Below are 19,898 nucleotides of genomic sequence, written 5' to 3' on the forward strand. Positions count from 1 at the left end.
ACTTCACTAAAAATCAATCCATGTTGCAGCTCGCATAAAGTTAGCTAAAGTTAACTAGCTAGATTTCACTGTTTCTCACTGTTATTTTTTTCTCACGCTGCGCCTGCCCTGAAGCTCTCTGGCGCCTCCCAGGTGAGGTGCGCCTCACACTTTGAAAACCGCTGATCTAGAGAATTCCAACAGCTGAGGTACTTTCGGGTCATTTCACTCCGTTAGGAGCCTTCCTAAGCTAAACTGACAATATGAACGCAACCTTACTCATAAATCAAATGACCTTTAACACGTGTTGCCTGCTCTTTTTCAGGCACTGTGCTCTATTCAGAACTAAAATTGAATTTCTGGTGACTTATTGGACACTTAGCCTAAAAAAGGACTTGACTTATGCGTCCTCACATAGGGTTCTGTAACACATTTGTCCATTAGCTACAGCATGAGGGAATTAAACTGAATGTTATTTGGACCAAAAAATATTTCTATTAGGTTGTGTAACATAACTCGTATTCATCCAGACAAGCTGTCTAAGAACACTTCCTTATTTATTTATCTCCTGTTTGTAGTAACTGCCTAGACCCTCCAGAAAAACGCGGGCAAAAATCCAGGATTATGCAGGCTAAAATCCTTGATTATGCGATTAAACATGCAGGGTTTTTATGTGATTTTATGCGGTGAAATTGCGGGAAGTTGCGAAATATGCGGAAAGTTGTGAAAAAGTATAGATATTTTTTTAAATATTGGGCTGTCTTATTTATTCTCTCTCTCACACAACCTGCCACTAACGTTAAACCCCTTTCCTATTCAATTAAACACATTCAATGTGTATTTATTGTAAAAGCAATTGGACTATTTTAATCACACTCTCTCTCTCTCTCAAACACACACACACACACACACACACACACACACACACACACACACACACATACTTCTCCGCCTCATTCTGTTTTCATTTACTCGTTCGTTATCTGACCAGCTTCAATCTTGTAGGCTACTCACTTCGTTTCTTGTAGCCCTCGAAAGGGTACTGCTTTGCCGGGTCTTTAGCAGACATGTTTGTCGGTAAATTAGATGGATCAGATGTTTTCATCTTGGTGTTTTCTCTCTCGTGTGAGTTCCACACGTTCACTCTACGGTGTTGTTTACCTTCTGTGATGCGCGAGTTGATGACGTCGCGTCATCATCATCACTACTTCACGTCAAGACGAGTTAACTTTTTTTATTCTCAACTTTGTGTGGAAAAATGCGGGGATTATGCAGCCTTTTGATAAATATGCGGCCTTTTAAAAATCTGCGCCATTTTGCTGATTATGCGGTCAATTCTGTTATCGCAGAATCGCGTTTTTCTGGAGGGTCTAACTGACGCAGGGAATGGGAAGATGGTACAAACACACACACACACACACACACACACACACACACACACACACACACACATATACACACACACACACACACACACACACACACACACAGAGCATTTTCTGCACTGGTGATGCTGCAGCCCTGGGGTTTGCAGCAGTCCTCTCTGAAACATCAGAGGTTATGAAACAGGTTTCTATTTGATTGCATACAGCATGGATTTTGTTCTCATATTTATGGAAGGTATGAAAAAAACAATCTTCTGTGTATGTACATACTTATTTGTAAAGCTTGTGTGTGTGTGTGTGTGTGTGTGTGTGTGTGTGTGTGTGTGTGTGTGTGTGTGTGTGTGTGTGTGTGTGTGTGTGTGTGTGTGTGTGTGTGTGTGTGTGTGTGTGTGTGTGTGTGTGTGTGTGTGTGTGTGTGTGTGTGTGTGTGTGTCCCAATTGTATCTGACTTTGAAAAACCCCAAAGTTCTGCTAACAGCCGTCAAGACCAAAAACACAGAAACAAACATGTCTTTAGTTGTATTGTCTAAATTACGCCATATAAACATTGATTTTAATTTCTTGCACTGTGTGTTATAACAGACTTTAAAACTTAAATATTCATTACCAGATGCAGTTATTGCTTGTGTCATCTTGGCAACCTATGGTCATGAAGACACCTAGTCTAGTTACTTACTAACTTCTAGTTATCATAGAGGACGTTTTGTGTACATCTGCAGGTTTTAAGCTAGCCTTTCCGCAGTTTAAAAATCCTCATCTCTGAAGCACACTGCTAAATGCTTCATATGTTTGTATGTTTACCCCACAAACAGATAAATCAGCATATGATCAATATTGGAGGAACTACAGAATGTGATGGAACCAGCTCAATCTCTTTACTACACACAGATATCAATATGTCACGCAAAGCATCTACCCCATGTTGAACTAGTCCTTATGGTTTATCAGAAGCAGAAAAAACATTGCACACATGATGGTACACAGGATTCCATGGAAACAACCATTTAATAGTTTGTCTTGTGAGGTAAATTCCCGGTATTCTGATCATAAAAATGCTTAACCTGTTAAGCCCGAGAGACCCCGGTACCGGGGGCCTCCTGCAGCATCTGAGGGCATGTTCATTTAATAAACAATGAATGTGTTGTATCCATGTAACGGAAAGAAACTCATATAACTGTCATTTTCATTTTTTTTTCAAAAAAAACCCCACTACGGTAATTGCTGAGCCTCTGAATTAGCAACGAGCGAAAAATGCTAACAGTTGACTGCACCGAAATTCACGAACAAAATCTTATTATTTTTCTTTGCTGCACATCACAACCCATCGTTTCACATCGTGAGGGGAAACAGAATCGAGGGGTACCCTTCATTATCACTCAATTATACAAACTCTCGGAGATAATAACAAGAACAGACATCAAAACATATGGAGCTAGTTAGCTAGAAACGCTAACATGGCTCACCTTTGTTGTAGTCTGGTCAAAAGTGGTCTTCAATTGCATTACAACGATAAAAACGCTGCTGAAGTTTATCCATAGGTTAATCCAATGTGTCTGTGTCCCATTTCTGATAATCCATGAGCAATACATCTGTGAAGAGTTTATCGCCGGCCACTAGAGGGCAGCGTCACTGCTTTCGCTGCCCGGTTATGCCGTGCTCTGACCCGGTAGTGCCAAGCAGCCATTTTAGTTCAAACATTGTTCATTCACTCCGCCTCGAGTTGAGACGTTCGTCCACTCATTCATGTACAGATGTAGCACTGAATTTCAGACTCCAGCTTACAGCTTCCTACCTACGACCTGCCTAACACCAGTGTAGAGGAATGTTAAGCCCTCCCACTATTTTCCAAGAGGGCGTTGCCAGATTTTCAATTTCAGGTTTTAACCAGGAGATGGCGCTTCATTCACAAATACAGAAAGACAAGTTTCATGGACTTTCAGTTGTGTTTTGAAGAGCATTTGAACACATCAATATTTTAGATCAACTAAAGTATATCTAATCTTGTAATTCAATAATATATAGTCTTTATATATTAAATAATCTTAATTATAATGTAAATGTTTACATTACACTTCTTTATTTGTTATGCTCATACTTTTACCTTTACAATCGTTTGCTTTAATGTGCAGTATATTTTTTGTATATTTTTGTGTTTGCTTCCTCCTGCTCCCTTTCGGACACATACTGTATGATGTATTATTATTATTAATATGAAGATATTATTAAGATAAGATTAGATAAGATGTTACTTTATTGATTGAACATTTTAGTTTAGAATGTGCTATCCCACGGTAATTCAGAAGGCTTAGAGGTCACATTACGACCATTATTTAAAACAATAGGTGCTTTCACACCGTCTACAGTTTGATTTGTATAGAGCAGTGGTCGCCAACCAGTCGACCAGTGTGGTGCGGGTAGATCGCGGACCGTTAAAAAAAAAAGTAACAAAAGAAAGAAAAATTAAAATAATAATGTTTGAAAAATACGTTTTTAGATGTAAACCTATCATCCACCACCCCGTTAGCAGGTGCCACTTGATTGACGTATATTTGAGACACCTCAATAATATAATACATTAACTGTGCTTTACGTGAACCTCATCATGACACAAGAGACAACGGCAGGAGTGTAATTTCCCCTGTTCACTGAACGCAACAGAGGCAAGACACCACACCAATCAGAGAGTTGCATGGAAATACACGTGTGCTTGTGTCATTCAAGCTCGGCTCTGTAGTTGTGTCCCAATTCAGAGGCTGGGTCCTCAGGAGGACCCGCAGTGGTCCTCCGCGGACTGCGAAATGAGACGGTCTACGGAGCATGTCCTTGTACGTCACCGGCAGTTACCCCTACATTTTGCCGCACCCGTCACCTAGCAACCAGCTGCAGTCACAAGTGCCGGTAATAATTTCTGACACTAGGCAAAATATTTTCAAACTGTTTTCAAACTGTTTTCAAGACTGTTTTCAAAACTGTTTTCGGAACTGTTAAATATGTAGTCAGATCTAGCTGTACTTATTTTGGTGTTATATAATATGTTTAAATTATTTTCCCGAGGTCGCAAAAGGCCCCCGTGAAGAGGGCTTCATTCTCCCCGCGCATCTGGATAAATTGCTTAGTCTGCTCCTTGCTCCCTATCAAAACAAAATTGTTGCATTAAGATTTGTATAACAAAAGAAGTTAAATAAATAAATTAGCTTTATAATGAATCCCAACAATATGAAAACCAAACAGGGTTTAGAAATATTTTTTTTTTCATATTATTTTATGTATGTAATATAAAGAAGACATCTCCAATTGCCCGTATATTTAAATACATAAATTAAATAGGTTTACTTTTCTTTCATGTCGTTTACTATTTGGGTGAGTACATTTAAAAACGAATCCAGTTGAAACCGTTGTAGCCGTTGGTGGGACGTTACAAGACATATATATTTTTTAAAACTCATTCGTCACCGTCACCCGTTGCATCCTGGGATATGGTACACCGCGGAGTGTACATCAGATGTATCCTCTAAATCTGGGGAAAGAAGGCTGCATTTGCGGGCCGCATTCGGAGGAGTCTTGTCTTTTTTTAAAATTGGGACAGCCTTCATTTGGCGGAAGTGACGTATGCGGTCTCCGAATGCATCCTCAGGAGGATGCGGCCGCTGAATTGGGACACAGCTATGTGTGTGTGAGATAGGGAGAGAGGGACCGGTGCTAGCGGGGACCGTGATGTTAGCATCTGGTTAGCTAGCTGCACTAACTAACTAACGGACATAAGGAGCTGTTTCCACAACAAGCTGGAGGAGAGTCCTCTCCTGTCAGACTGAGGGGCTCAGGTGAGCTAAAGGACTCTGAGAGTTTAGAACGGTTGTCACAAATTATTCAAAAGATTATTTCCGCGGCATACCTTCATATGATCATTATAGTTATACAAACAATAAGAGAATAAATGAAAAACAGGTATGAAATAGCCTACTATACAGTATGTCAGTAAAACAAGAATACAGTTTAAAAGGGGAGTGATTTGTAAATATCCATAAAGAAAAAGAAAATCTGTTTACAGTTCTGTTTCATATGGGTGCTGAGAGAGGTATCCATAGATCTCTTCATGTTGCTCTCAAAGTGCACCAGATTGATGCTTTCAACTTCAATATTTAAAAAAAAAATCTTCCCGGGGGAGCATCCCCCCGGACCCCCCTAGAGGAGGTGAGGACCCCCCTAGAGGAGGTGAGGTCCGCCCCCAAATAGCACTTTACCCCTGCCTATATGCCGTGAGCTGATTATGGAGCCTTCATTGTAACAGTAATTCAGATGCAATTAGCCTATATAAAAAGGCCTCAAATTGGAAGCATTGTCTGGGCCGTCTTTTTCACTCAATTCTGCAATAGGTAGATCTCGCCTTTCACCTAGGCCGAGGTCGGTGATCTTGAGCTTAAAAAGGTTGGTGACCACTGGTATAGAGGGACCTCTGTGGCTGAATGGCCAGATTAGGTGTGGCGCATTTATCATAGGTGATCAGAGCTAACTGCCTGCCGTCAGATTTCATTTAAAAAACAGATCTGATTTTAAGACTACTTCAGCGCTCATAAAGAATGATAAGAATAAGAATAATGCGTATTGAACTGGTTTCATTAATTAGTGAGTTTATTTAACACTAGAACCGCCAATCGGGTCAATTTGTGTGATGTGTGTTGTGTGTGTGCAATGTAACTTTTTTTCAATAAAATATTAAAGTCTCCCAGTCCGTGACTTTTCCTGAAAGTGTGTTATGTAGCACCCTATGTTGTTAAAAATTGCATTCTAATAGCGGGATTTGACAGGTTTAGGTAGGCCTATACAAAAACCTCTGGCGGTTCTAGTGTTAAGGTAATTAGGTACAGTAGAAGCCCTTTTTTATCAGTAACGAATTTAGCAGTTGAACATAAAAGTCAACTAACTGAGGGTCACTTCCAATGACAGTGTTGTGTTTAACTGTAAGCTTGTCACTCAGAGTAACCCACAGTTAATTTAGCTGCTGGAGAAGAAAGATCATGGGGGGAGGGGGGGAGAGAGCTGTGGTTGATGGGCCATTAGTTGTGTAAATACACAGCTGAGAGCTGCCGTTTCATTCAGACTGTTTAATAAAACGGTAACAACGGACTATTTTTCTTAGCGGATGCATGCCAATTTAAATCAATACATACAACTATTTTTTAAATCAATATAACTATTTTTAAATCAATAAAAACATTTTCTAAATCCATAAAAGCATTTAAATTAATATTGGGAGTCATGTCGTTACTTGGTTGAGAATGTGGCCATGTAATAAGCGGGATAATTTGCAGCGACTTGTTCCTTATGGGGAAAATAACACCCGTCATGTGTGTGTAGAGGTGTGTGTGGTTAAAACACTTTCATGAAGTGAAGGAGGTTTTCCTTCTATAAAACAGCTGTGGGCAGCAGTGAGTGTCACGGACATGAATTCATAGATCAAGGCAGACTGGTGCACACACTCTCCTGTCCTGCTAGGCGACACGCCCGTTCTAAGCCGTGTCCCTCACTCCTCACATCCCAAGAATACTTGTCAACCCTCCCGATTTTCGCGGGAAACTCCCGATTTCATTGCCCTTTCCCGGTTTCCTCCCGGGGTCATATTTCTCCCGCATTTCTCCCGATTTCTCACAAAATCAGATTTACACACGACTGTTTCCACTCGGACTTTAATACAGCTACACCATTGTTTGGTTTCCATGGTAACACGTCTCTTTAGTAGCGCTCGCAACTCAAAGTCTGAGAGGGTGAGGCAGATATTCACAGAAAACAGAACAGGGTTGTCGACCCTCCGATTCGCGTCGGGCCGAACCACGCACCTTAGCTGTGATATAATGAGCATATACCACGGCCTGTCGTGAGCTATTGCTTAAATATATATTGTACTTGAGTAAAAGTAGAAGTACTCAGATCTTGTACTTGAGTAAAAGTAGAAGCACATAGATCTTGTACTTGAGTAAAAGTAGAAGCACTCAGGTCTTGTACTTGAGTAAAAGTAGAAGCACACAGATCTTGTACTTGAGTAAAAGTAGAAGTACTCAGATATTGTACTAGAGTAAAAGTAAAAGTACTCAGATCTTGTACTTGAGTAAAAGTAGAAGTACCAGAGTGTAGGAATACTCTGTTACAGTAAAAGTCCTGCATTCCAAATGTAAAAGTAGAAAAGTATTCTCATCAAAATATAGTGAAAGTAGCGACAGTAAAAGTAGTCATTGTGCAGATTGGTCCATTTCAGAATAACATATATGATATGTTTTATAATGATTGATCATGAAAGTGTTCTCAAAGCTGGTAAAGGTGCAGCTAGTTTGAATGACTGTATACTGCAGGGTAGCTTGTGGATTTACTCCAGGTGGAACTAAAGTCTGATTTAACACTTGATTATATTTCACATCATTCATCCACATCTGTAAAGTAACTAAAGGTATTAAATACATGTAGTGGAGTAGAAGTACACCATGTACCTCTGAACTGTAGTGGGGTAGAAGAACAAAGTAGCAAAACATTGAAATACTTAAGTAAAGTACAAGTATCTCAAAATTGTGCCCAAGTATAGTACTTGTTGAGTTTATGAACTTAGTTACTTTACACCATGTGGCTATAAAGATAGAAAAACTAAGCCTTGCACAGAGGCATGAAAATACATTTTCAAAATGCTCAACAGTGCTGCCAAAATTATAAACTGACTGCTACACAATTTAAAATAAATGATTTTATATATTTCTATTAGATGTTCTGTTATTATTAAAACTGCTGCTTTAGTTGTTCTGCTAATATCCTCTGTTATTCCTCATTTTAAAGCCGATATTCTGTGGGGTGGGGGAGCCGGGGGCTCGGATCCTTGTCGCCTTTTTCATACCTGATGAGTTTGCATCCCTGTATGTTAAAAAGCCTCAGTCACCTTAATTCATGTAAGAAAAACATCTCAGGTCAGTAACACTCAAATCTAGATGTGCAATACCATGTTCGGCTATTACTATTTATAATGTTATTGTTGTTACATCAGAAGATGTACATATTGGAATGATTTCTTAACTTACAGGAGGCTATTTTTTACAATGTGTGTTGGAAGGATTTATTAAATTACTATGAATATTGTCATTGTTGAAGGCTTTTAGAGAAGGGTGAACTATAAGCCTGAATTACATAACATTTTATACCTAAAAACATAAAAGCCACAATAAATGAATCACAATTATTCTAGTTATTTTTACCTCCCGTATTGCTTTCAACCCAACAGCTTTTATGGTGTTGTTACGTCACTAACTGTAAGCTTGTCACATACAGTCTATGGTCACTCAGAGTAACCGACAGTTAATTTCAACAAGTCCTCCAACTAATACGACCAAATAGGTCGATTGTTTTCCTTGTTTTCCGACCCATTAATACGACCCAGAGCAGCGTTTTCAATCAACGGGTGCGTCAGCCTGTATACCTTTACGACCCACGGGCTCGTTTTAAATCAACGGGAGGCGGCGTAATGACGTACAACGTCCTCGACAACTTCTGTTAACAACCATCGTTTTTCAGACACGTACACTCTTCAAAAATCACGGCTGTCTGTCGTAGAACAAAACGTGATCCGTCTCTTAAATTTGTGTCGACCACAGACCTTATTTCGAGCTATTTTCCCAAATCCTATGGAGAAATCTCATTGGTTCTGAGGCGAGGCAACCGGAAGTGGTAAAATGCTAACTCACCGGGGTTTTGGACTCGTCACTGCATCAGTGACAACATCCATTTATTTCCCAGACAAGCTAATAAACGTGAGTAGTCACATATCAAAAGTATATTCATTTTGGGATATGTATTATGTTGTTTTATTTTGTCGTCTAGTACAGTGACTAAGATTACTATGTTTACCTAGGAATAATGATAGCAAAGCTAAATTAGCCAAAAGTAGAATCAGCTAACGTTAATGTGAGCATGGAAGTTATGTGATCCATCGGTTCATGCGGTTGATCCAAATGTTATCACACGTCACATTCTTTATAACTATATTAAATACTATTTATCGATGAAGTGAAGAGTGACCAGGGGTGTAATACTGCCGGAACACCGCTCCGGCACCTAAAATGGGGATGGTTGTTAGCATCTGGTGCTAGCTAGCTATGATAACGGATAGGCTAAGAGGCTAATGTACCTAATGTAATGTTTACACAGTTTACTTTAGTCTAAGTTATCTCAGTGGGTCTGAAACAGTTTGGTCACCATATATGGAAATACATATTTCCAAGGCACACTTTTATATTATTGTAATGTTCCACAATAGGAGACGGAAATTCAAGTTCTTAGATTCAATAGCTCCTTTGGTAGTATACAAATACAGGTTCATAGGTCACAGGTTGCAGGTCGCAGATTCAACGTCACACAGCACCCTAAAAAAAATCAAATGAATCTAAAACATCGATGAAATCATTACAATTCATACTATTGGACATACAACAAATGCATAAAAAAAAAAACAGTAAATAGTTAAATATGCACAAAGATACATTTAAAAAAAGTATTATTCTTATCATTTTTTTTATTATTGAAATGTATACAGTTAAATTTCATATGGGTGTTGACAGATGTATCCATAGATTTAGTTAATTTTGCCCTCAAAGTGCACAAGATTGATGCATTTAACTTCCCGGGGGCCTCCGGACCCCCCTAGAGGACATGAGGTCCACCCCCACTTAAAACATATTCACATGGATAGGATACTAAATAAATGTGCACACTTTTTATATAGTAACCTTTGTACCTCAGCAGGAGGGAGTTAGTTTATAAAGGTCCTTCACTGATCACTTAACTATCACGCAGCTGTGTGCAGCATTTACTGTAAGAATCACAAATGTATTCAATAATGCAGACTTAATAAATTACCATTCTTTGTTGATTCTGGCTGGAGTGTTAATTGACAGTAGTTACATAAGCTTCAAACGAGCCACAACTGCGCGTGCACACGTGCAGAACTTATAGAATTAGCAATACACCCCTGGTAATGATGATTTTAGTATTATTTTCTGTGATGATGGAGCATCAACTTTTGGATCAACCAGATATTGATAGATTAGGGTTGTCCATAACAGTCACTTTAAACATGTGACTGACTCTGTATAACATTGTTTTCCTTACTCTTGTGATTTTTGTTCATCCTATTTAAAAGATAAAAAAACATGAGTTCATTGTTTTAACAAGATTTTTCACGATATAATAAAATACATGAATCCTGTAAACATTTGTAGTATAGTATTCTTATTTTTGGTATTCCCTGACATTATCTGTGTTTCTGTTACAGATGCCTACTCAAAAAGTGTGCCAGACATGCAGGCAAAGCATAGGAGTAGCAAGTAAAAAATGCAAACAATGTGGTGCCATCCAACCCTACAAAGAGAAACTCTCCAAGCAAAAAGAAAAGGTTGCACAGGAGTGGAAGGCCACGCAAAAGAAAAACCACAGTGTCCACAAAGTGTATGACTCGACACATTTACTGGTAAGCTTTTTTCTCTTGCAGATGTCAGTTATCATAAAAAAGTGTGTAAATAATCCCTGATCTTAATCTTTTTATACAAATTGTTAAATTACTTAATTGATTTATACTTTCCAACAGTCGCCCTCATTTACTTTTTAAAAATAATCCTAATTTCTTAATTAAGTTTATGTGAGAAGTACAGACTAGTGCACGATTACTGCACTTCATGTAATGTGTTAAGCAAAATTGTTGTCACCGTTGTATTTAAATCTGTAAAGGCATAACACATTTTTTCGAACTGATGTTAGATAGTGTTTGTACTTGCAAGCACCCAGTTTTAGTAAAACATTATTTCTTAACCAGAAGTAGCATAGTTCAGGCCAGTGGTAATTCCTAGAATCAGAGCTTCAATGTACATGTTTTTCTAATTATATCTTACAAAAAAACCTGCATTTTGGTGTTTTATATTTTATTTTGGAACTTCATGGTATGGAAAACACATAATTATGTGACTATGGTTTCCAAAATTAAAATAAATGAAATATCATATACATTTTTGAATAAATGGTAAAATCAAGAATGTCACAGAATCAAAACCAGCCCATATTAATATAGTGCTTGAAAGACAATCAAGACCTGGAAAGAGTTAGTATTAATAAAGAGGCCCTTAAAAGCACTTTCATTAAGCTTACCAGAGTCTCTGACTTTAAGCCGTGTTCGAACAGTCATTTCAAAATTCCCCTGTAACACCAGCTTTACATCTGAAGTGCTGTTAATGCAGAACTTTGAACCTGAAATGATATAGGTTATAGCTTGCTGACATGTTTCAAAGCTAAATGTAGCTTATTCAGATATCTGAATGTGAGAGTTAAATGGACCCATATTAGGGATGCCAGAAACTGACCATGATCAAAATCGGACAGCCCTGGCGAATATTAATCGATTATTCGCCGCCGAATTTAAACTAAGCCAGGAAAAAAAAGAAAAACATAAATAATAATAAAAATATATATAAATAAAATCGAATTTTAAAAATAATTTTCGATTACGGAGACTGTAACAAATATTCGAAAAATAGAATAATCGCTGGCATCCATAACCCTTATAAAAATAACTATGCCCATGTAAAAAAAACTCAAAGTGAACCCGAGCTCGATAAACTTCTTTTTTTTTTTACAGTTCTTTTTTAGGGGCTCCCCTAAAAGGGGTCTAAAATCACACCTGGTTAATTGTGGGGTGCCTTCCTCAATGTGCACACGTATCACATCAGTGCATTTTTCACTTATGCAAAATAAATGGAGTTATAATGGCTTTAGGTGTGTGATGATGTTTAGAGCTGTTGTGTACATAATATTTATTGTTTTTTTGAGTCCATTGTGTTCCAGCTCCACAAATGGAAAATGTTAGATCGGCGTCCCATCCTCCTTCTTGCCAAGAGAGGCACAAATGGTTTTGTGGCCGATTGCATCTTTCCATGGCAAATCGAGACAGAAGATGGTAACAATGCACTTGTTACCATAAAGAGGATTTACGAAAGCCTTATTAATGGTAAAGTATACAAATCTTTATGCTATATTTCAGCAATTTATCTGTTAACATTTTTTGTAAATTAGTTGCCCAGTTATCTGGTTTTAAATGTAAAAAAATGTGAATCACTGTTTACCAAGTAGTACAAATATGTCGTTATGTCTTGTTTTGTCAGTTAAAGGGCCCATGTCATGCTTTTCTGGTTATTACCCGTCCCCTTGTGTGTTATGAAGCTTTTCCTGCATGTAAACGGTCTGCAGAGTCACAACCCTCAAAGTACACCCTGTAGCGAGTAAAACTCTAACACAGAAAATACCTGTCTATGCTGCTCTTTTTCAATTTTTTTCTTCCTGAGTATAGTGACGTAACGGGCATAGAGACGTACCGGCTCACACACACTCACTCAGCCTTATCTTTTCTCAGCCGAGGCTCCGTGGATCTCCTCACGCACACACGCACTCACACTCACAGCCTGGCTGTGAGTGTGTGTGTGTGTGCGCTCAGGCTGAGTTCCTCGCTGTCTCGCAGACCCCACGCAGCAACCAGGAAACAACACCAGTAATCCAGCTCACACTGTCTGCTCCTCGAGCCTCAAACGTCCCGCCAACACGGCACCCAGACCCCACGCAGCATTCTCATCTGTTTGTCCTTACTGGTGTCATTTCCTGGTTGCTAACAAACGCCATTGTAACACATAATCACTGATGTTCCGCTGTTTCATTTTTAGCTGTAATTACTCAGATTATAAATATATATGGCGGATTATACTTGGTCATTTATTCACCACGCGTCTACTTTTTTTTCTTCTCAATAGTGACTTTGGCAATTGAACCTGAGGGCCCTTCAACCACACAGGCAGAAATGGCCGCAGACCCAGGATCAGACTTGTCTGTACCTCTTACCACCGAGACTGACACTGAGTTTACTCTCTTCCTCACCCCTGTGTCCTCCGGCCTGACTCCTGCCCTCTCCTCCGGCCTGACTCCTGCCCTCTCCTCCGGCCTGACTCCTGCCCTCTCCTCTGGCCTGACTCCTGCTCTCTCCTCCGGCCTGACTCCTGCTCTCTCCTCCGGGCTGACTCCTGCTCTCTCCTCCGGCCTGACTCCTGCTCTCTCCTCAGTGTCTTCCTCACAGAAAAGAAGACCAACGAGGAATAAAGTGGCAATTAATGGTATGTGCGGGTTAATTAGTAATTATCTTATTTACATAGACTGAAACTGTGTTTGATTTTGCACATTGAATTAGTTAAAGAGAGAGAAAACAATCATCGGTACAATTAGAATACACCACCTTTTGTTTTGTTTAAGACTTTGCAGTATCAAAAGTCTCAGTGCCATTTTGAACAGTTTAATTGAGCACAATGTGATCTTAGGCAATGTTTAGGAGGTTATTGCTGAACTTCAACTTATTACCATCTTTTAATTCCTTGCAGAATGTCCCATTCATCAAGGGTCAGACACTTTCCCCTACAAAAAACTACTGAGGGAACGAATCAGGGAGGTTTCTTTAGAAAATATTTTTAAATAAATAAACAATGACAATAATGTTTCCGTGGAACCAAGTCTTATCTTATTGGATTTTCATATACTTTGTTTAAAAGGAGTGTTTCAGTCTTAAGCATGACTGCTAATGTAAATTGAAATTACAGTAACAATAATTTATTATTAATTTAAGGTTGAGGTACTTGTGTAATGCTTCATGTCGCATTAATGCATCATGTCCAGCCATTTATTTGTATATTACATTTTTTCTTGTAATCCTTTGTAGGTGAATTCCTATTCTTGGCAGTAAAATATTTTTTAAAATAATAATAGTATTCCAAAATATTAAACTGATGGGGAAAATGCTATTGACTATGTTACAGTCCTTCATATGTTTGAGTTAATCGTACCTACTATTATTTCAAATTATCATTTGATTTCACTGGACTTTTTGTATTTACATGTATGACATTTGAAAAAAATGAAGTTTACCTAAAATCTGTGTTTCTTTACTCAGGGCCATACCGAGGTGTTGGTGCAGTGGCAGTCTTGCTCTGGATGGTATGTATCTAATCTGAAGTTTCCTTCAGTGTAGCTGATGGGTCTGGCAGAACAAGGGCCACAAAGTAGTCTTACTAACCAACTTCATCAACCCTGAGATCACTAACTTAAACATTTTGCGTTCCTCAGCAGTAAATTGAATTTAGTTGATCACATGGGGGTGGGGAGCCATGTCATCAATGGCTCTATCAGACGTTTGCGCCATAAAGTAAGACATCCAAGTTCTCTGCCCTTCGTCATTCAGACATCGCGCCCTAGAAACGCTGTCTGATTGTAACACATAAGCAGGGAAGTAGCCTACATTGAAATAGAAATTAAAATAAAATATACAATAGAGTTTATCCTTGATCAATATCACTAAAGGTTAAATGATTGATATGTGAGGCTGGATGGTATTTGATCTCTTTTGTAATTACTGACTTGTTACATTTGTTCTTAACAATTATACTATAAGTATAGTTAGTAGTAGTAAGTCGTATTATTTCTGTGTGCAGTCTTGCAGGCAGTTATCTAAGTTTAGTGCTGTATGTTTGGGCATTGATAAGACAGCAAATTCAAAGAATTGGTCAAATGAAACATTGACTTTGAAATAAAAAATGTACCTTGTATTATATATGATGTACGTGTTATATATAAATATATACATTATACTGCACTTTCGTCATGATATTTTTTAGTGACTTAGTGTATCTTCTCATTTGAAATAGCATTGTCAACATACTGTAGAACTACATATTCCAAACAGTTGAAAAAAAGTAATACTTTTTGCTGTGTTTCTGTTTTACAGTGGGGCGAAGTGGAAAAATTCCTGGGAGCCAAAGGAAAACTTTCACAGTTAAATATGGCTGACTTTTTTTTTTTCTACTTTGGAGTAATAAAATACATATACAAAAAACATCTATGTTAGTGTTGTGCCTATTTGTGTTCTTATGTTATCAGTGAGCTGAAGCCAAGACAAATACAAATATATGTTTTAAGTGTATCCATACAAACTCATTCTCTAAAACTGATTGGTCTGTTGTGAATGACACCCATGAGGAAAAAGGTCCTATACATTATATCACATCGGCAGGGCTGTGATGTGATGAGGCCCTCGCGAGCGTCGACGGGGGGGTGGTGTGTAAACCCTGGACACACCAAGCCGATTACAGCTAGTGGAGCCTCGCAGCAGAAACTGTGGCGCGCTCAATTGCGCCGCATTTGCGCATCAGATGAGGCTCCCTCCACAAGATGAGGGCGAGAGGCAGACGCAGTCTGTGTGATCGGCGTGTATGGAGGGGCGGGCCTGCACATCGGCATATCACAGACTGGTGCATACATTGTACAGGCGGCAATTTGAAATGGAACGCAGCCCACACACGGCAGACAAACCCAAACACGTTTGGAACACGCCACCTCCAGACACATTAACATGCACTTCCCTAACTTTCCCCTAATCTGACATTGTATTTCATTCCATAACATATAAATATACTGTTCACCCATGCGAAACACACACACTGAAACCAAAATAATTTACAAACATGTAAAAATCTTTCATATGCGATGGAAACTTCTGAAGCAATGGAAACAGGAGTCAGAGAGACACGAGGAGAGCAGGAACTTTGATGGCAAACTGATGGTTTATTCACAAGACATGTTGTGTGCCACGAATTGACACAAAAGATGCCAAACCAATTCTGAAGATCTCTACCCCAGACCCATATTTAGCTAGTTCTGAGAGAAGAATCAACATTGTGCATAACAAGATAAAACCAACACCTCTATCAGCTGACGCCAATAGGCAGGAACAGGGAGACAACACACTGAGAGCACAGCAGCCAAGGCCTGTGCTCAGTCAGGACAAGACCTGGGGGGTATACCACGAAACTGGTTCAACCTAACCTGGATATGTTTGAGTTAGCCGGTTGGCCTAATCCAAAACATACGCGCTCTCGCTAAACGGTACTACGACACGGGTTATCAAGTGGATCGCTGAAGCCAGCCGTGTCCTCTCTAGTTAGGTGCGCGTTCACATGAAAGGGGTGGTATCTGGAGCATTCGACCAATCACAAACATGGAGAAGCGTACTGACAGCGCAGCGTCATAGTTCCTGAATGAAAAGTGAACTTTAATATTAGACAAATATGAAGACTTTAAACATCCATGACTTAAACACTTTATCCAGGATAAAAGCCACATAGCTGCACCTGCAAGGTGAACACAGCTGGTAAAAGAAAAAGTGTTTGAATGCGTACATTAACAGGTTTATGATATCACTGCCCCGTCTAAGACACGATCTGACTTTAATTACATTTGACTCGAGTGTTTCGTCAACTTAATGTGTTGCTTAAAATAATACTTCTGCATACAGTATGTGACACTGTAAGTGTTGCACGGCCAGTTACGGCTCAGCTGACTCAGATAAGGAAATATATGATACATTATGATGTGATGCCGCGGACTGTACTTAATGTTACTTTGATCCGGTTACTTATGTTGTGGCAGATATTTAATTAAGCTTTCTTAACGCTAATGTTATAATAGTCAGATTGCTCTAAAGATGGGAGGTGATATTCTATTAATGTTCACATTCACACGTGAACACGTTTGGTTCTATGCAAACTCAGTAATATCCATTGTGATACAGTTATAAGGCCTTCACAAGAGACTGTCAGTGGAGATTAAAGGGGATCAGGAGCTCACGTCTTCTCAGAGTCCTTGGTATCTGGCTTGATGATTGTCTCACATTTCTAAACTTCATTTAAATAACCTGCTTAAAAAGCTGAGGGTTAGGCTAGGTTTCTTCTACACGAACAAGTCCTGTTTCTCTGCTTGAGGCCAGGAAAAGGCTAGTCACTGTGACCTTTTGACCTGTGCTGGACTATGGGGATTTGATGTATATGAATGCACCGGCCAATTGCCTGGTCCAGTTAGATGCTGCGTATCACAGTGCACTGAGATTTGTGACAAACTGTAAAGCATTAACATATCACTGTACCCTGTATGCAAGGGCAGGTTTGCTTTCACTAACTGTACGGAGGCTCAGTCACTGGTACATTTTTATATACAAAGCCATGTTAGGGAAACTTCCATCTTATATCTGCTCCCTGATCTCACGGAAAATTGTAAGTGGCTACTGCCTGAGATCGAATGCTGTGGTTTTATTAAATGTGCCAACTGCTAGGACTGTCTTAGGGAAGACAGCTTTTAGATGCGCAGCTCCACTGTCTTGGAATAGTCTGCAATTTAAATGGAAACTGAGCAATCTGGTGCCACTAAATGTTTTTAAAGCTCGGTTGGATGCTACTCAATCGGAAGCTGTTGGTACCGGTTCATGTGGATAGTTATGTAAATGGTGCTGTATGATGTCCTTTTGTTGTTCTGTTTATGTTTTTATGTTTCATGTGGAACCTACTTGAGCAGGTCTCCCTTGAAAAAGAGATCAATGATCTCAATGGGATACACCTGTATAAATAAAGGTTTGAAATTAAATGAAATGAGAGTCATCATCATCATGTTCTCTCTGCTGCTGCTGCTGGCAGCTGGAAGTGAGTCAACACTTATTATACTGCTGTTTAACAGGATAATCTGTCATATAAGTTTTTTTTGTATTTGCACAGGTGTGAAGTGTGAACAGTTGACACAGCCAGCCTCTGTGACTGTGCAGCCAGGTCAACGTCTGACCATCACCTGTCAGGTCTCTTATTCTGTTAGTTCATAATAATAATAAAATTCAATAACACGCTTTAACCACTAGGTGTCCCTTTCTATCAGCAGTGCACCGTTATGGTGTAAATACAGCCTATCTACCAATTGGATCAAATATAAAAGTCAGTCAAATTAGTGTTGATATTACGAGGAGACATATTGTGTGAAAATAAATCTAAGATGTTGTTAAATGGCTGATATATTTGTGATCCACGTCACGTTTTCAGTTTTGGCGGCAGTTCTTCCTGCTTGTCTAGAAGTCTTCTCATCAGGGCTCTATAAATAGATAACTACGGCAGATATGTAATATGTAATGCAGCCGAACCGTGTATTAAAATGCCGTTATGTGATTAGCTCCAAAGAGAAAAGCAAGCAAACTCGGAATAAAGTATTATTTTATTTTTTTTAAATGTTTTTGGATTTCACATCGCATAAACACCATTTTTCCCAACGTGCATTGCGGCTAAACCATGAATCACCGAGCTGAGGATCTTGGTTATGGCTAGAAAGGATCCGTCTTGTGTAAAACTCTCGCGAGAGTTCGGCCGAATGACACGTGGCTGAATGTTTACGTTTGGCAGGCAGCCTTTCAGTTAGGATCGTTAACATCAGTGGGCCACAGCAAATGATGGTGAGAAGCTATCTATCTATTAATTATGTCAATGACAGGGAGTGTGATTGTTGAAAAGCGGTCTTGCTGGTGTTCAAAGAAGAATGACAACACTGTAGATCACCAACACTATGGTTTATTTTTTATTCACAGGCAAGTCAACGTTGTCGCAGTAAAAGTCCCAAGATAGCTCCTGGTGCAATAAAATGTTCCCTTGCAGTGTTTTACTATTATGTCTGATGTTTCTCTATTAATATTCCTGCTGCATTACTGTGTATGTTGCATCATGTTACTGCTGTAGATGTGTTTCCGAGCCGCTCCGATTACAACGAGAGTTACAACGAGAACGTGACGTCATATTTACACAAGACGGATCCTTTCTAGCCATAACCGAGGATCTTGCCTACGTCTGCTTCCGGTATTGTTTTTGACGGATGTATTTTGTTATACACACATTCCTTCACATTTAAATTAAAATGTACATTAAAGTATTTCGTGAGGCTTTCTAAAATGTTTTAAAATATAACTACGGTTCGAGTTGAAGAGTTTATAAATTAACATGAACCGAAGCTGTTGCCTGGTAACGCAATCGTGCAACGTCACGTCCGTTAATTCCACATCCACACACATCGATTTAATAAATGAATGTAGCCTTTGTATCTGCTAAAAGAGGTGCCGACCAGCTGGGGCAACAAGAAAATTGGCGAAATTGAGTGTGACTATTACGAATTAAATCATTATTATATTAATATTGATAATAATAACAACCGACCGTCGGGGTAGCATTTGATTGGCATTTCCGGGTATATCTCCACTGGTTGGGCCACGTTAACAAAACTGTGTAATTGTCACGTTTGAAGGAACGAAATCGTGACAGCTTCACGTCTCCCATCATGGTAAATCGTCACATGTTCACGTCTTGCCGTGATACCGGGTTGTGCTGACCATGTCCATGCCTTTATGACAACAGTGTACCAATCTTCTGATGGCTACTTCCAGCAGGATAACTCACCGTGTAACAAAGCTCAAATATTCTCCAACTGGTTTCTTGAACATGACAATGAATTTTACTCAAATGTCACAGTCCACAGTCATCAGATCCAAATCCTACAGTGCACCATTGGGATGTGGTGAACCAGAGATTTGCGTCATGGATGTGCAGCCGACAAATCTGCAGCAACTGCGTGATG

General features: G+C 39.2%; 2 protein-coding genes across 4 annotated transcripts in view; both read left to right on the forward strand.

The window, feature by feature from the left end:
- LOC307017377 (junction plakoglobin-like) overlaps window positions 1-19,898 on the forward strand; it is a 708,820-nt gene that overhangs the window by 64,538 nt on the left and 624,384 nt on the right. The window lies entirely within an intron of this gene.
- LOC307017382 (uncharacterized protein) lies at window positions 8,992-15,267 on the forward strand. Of its 2 annotated transcripts, none has more exons than XM_079646978.1 (7): window positions 8,992-9,145; window positions 10,666-10,860; window positions 12,225-12,387; window positions 13,181-13,537; window positions 13,799-13,866; window positions 14,365-14,408; window positions 15,196-15,267. In XM_079646978.1, the coding sequence occupies exons 1-7, from the start codon at window positions 9,068-9,070 to the stop codon at window positions 15,245-15,247; spliced, it is 957 nt and encodes a 318-aa protein (XP_079503104.1). In that variant the 5' UTR covers window positions 8,992-9,067; the 3' UTR covers window positions 15,248-15,267. The 2 variants fall into 2 exon arrangements, with proteins under 2 accessions (XP_079503104.1, XP_079503103.1); XM_079646977.1 differs by having other exon boundaries at window positions 12,210-12,387; window positions 15,196-15,266.

Source organism: Notothenia rossii (assembly GCF_949606895.1).
Source record: "Notothenia rossii genome assembly, chromosome: 8".
Lineage (NCBI taxonomy): Eukaryota > Metazoa > Chordata > Actinopteri > Perciformes > Nototheniidae > Notothenia > Notothenia rossii.

Excerpts from the sequence above, each read along its gene's own strand:
- LOC307017382 (XM_079646977.1), top strand. The coding sequence starts at position 9,068 with ATGCTAACTCACCGGGGTTTTGGACTCGTCACTGCATCAGTGACAACA. Across the intron at positions 10,861-12,209 it reads ATGACTCGACACATTTACTG|TCCATTGTGTTCCAGCTCCA; the intron begins GTAAGCTTTTTT and ends TGTTTTTTTGAG. Across the intron at positions 12,388-13,180 it reads TTACGAAAGCCTTATTAATG|TGACTTTGGCAATTGAACCT; the intron begins GTAAAGTATACA and ends TCTTCTCAATAG.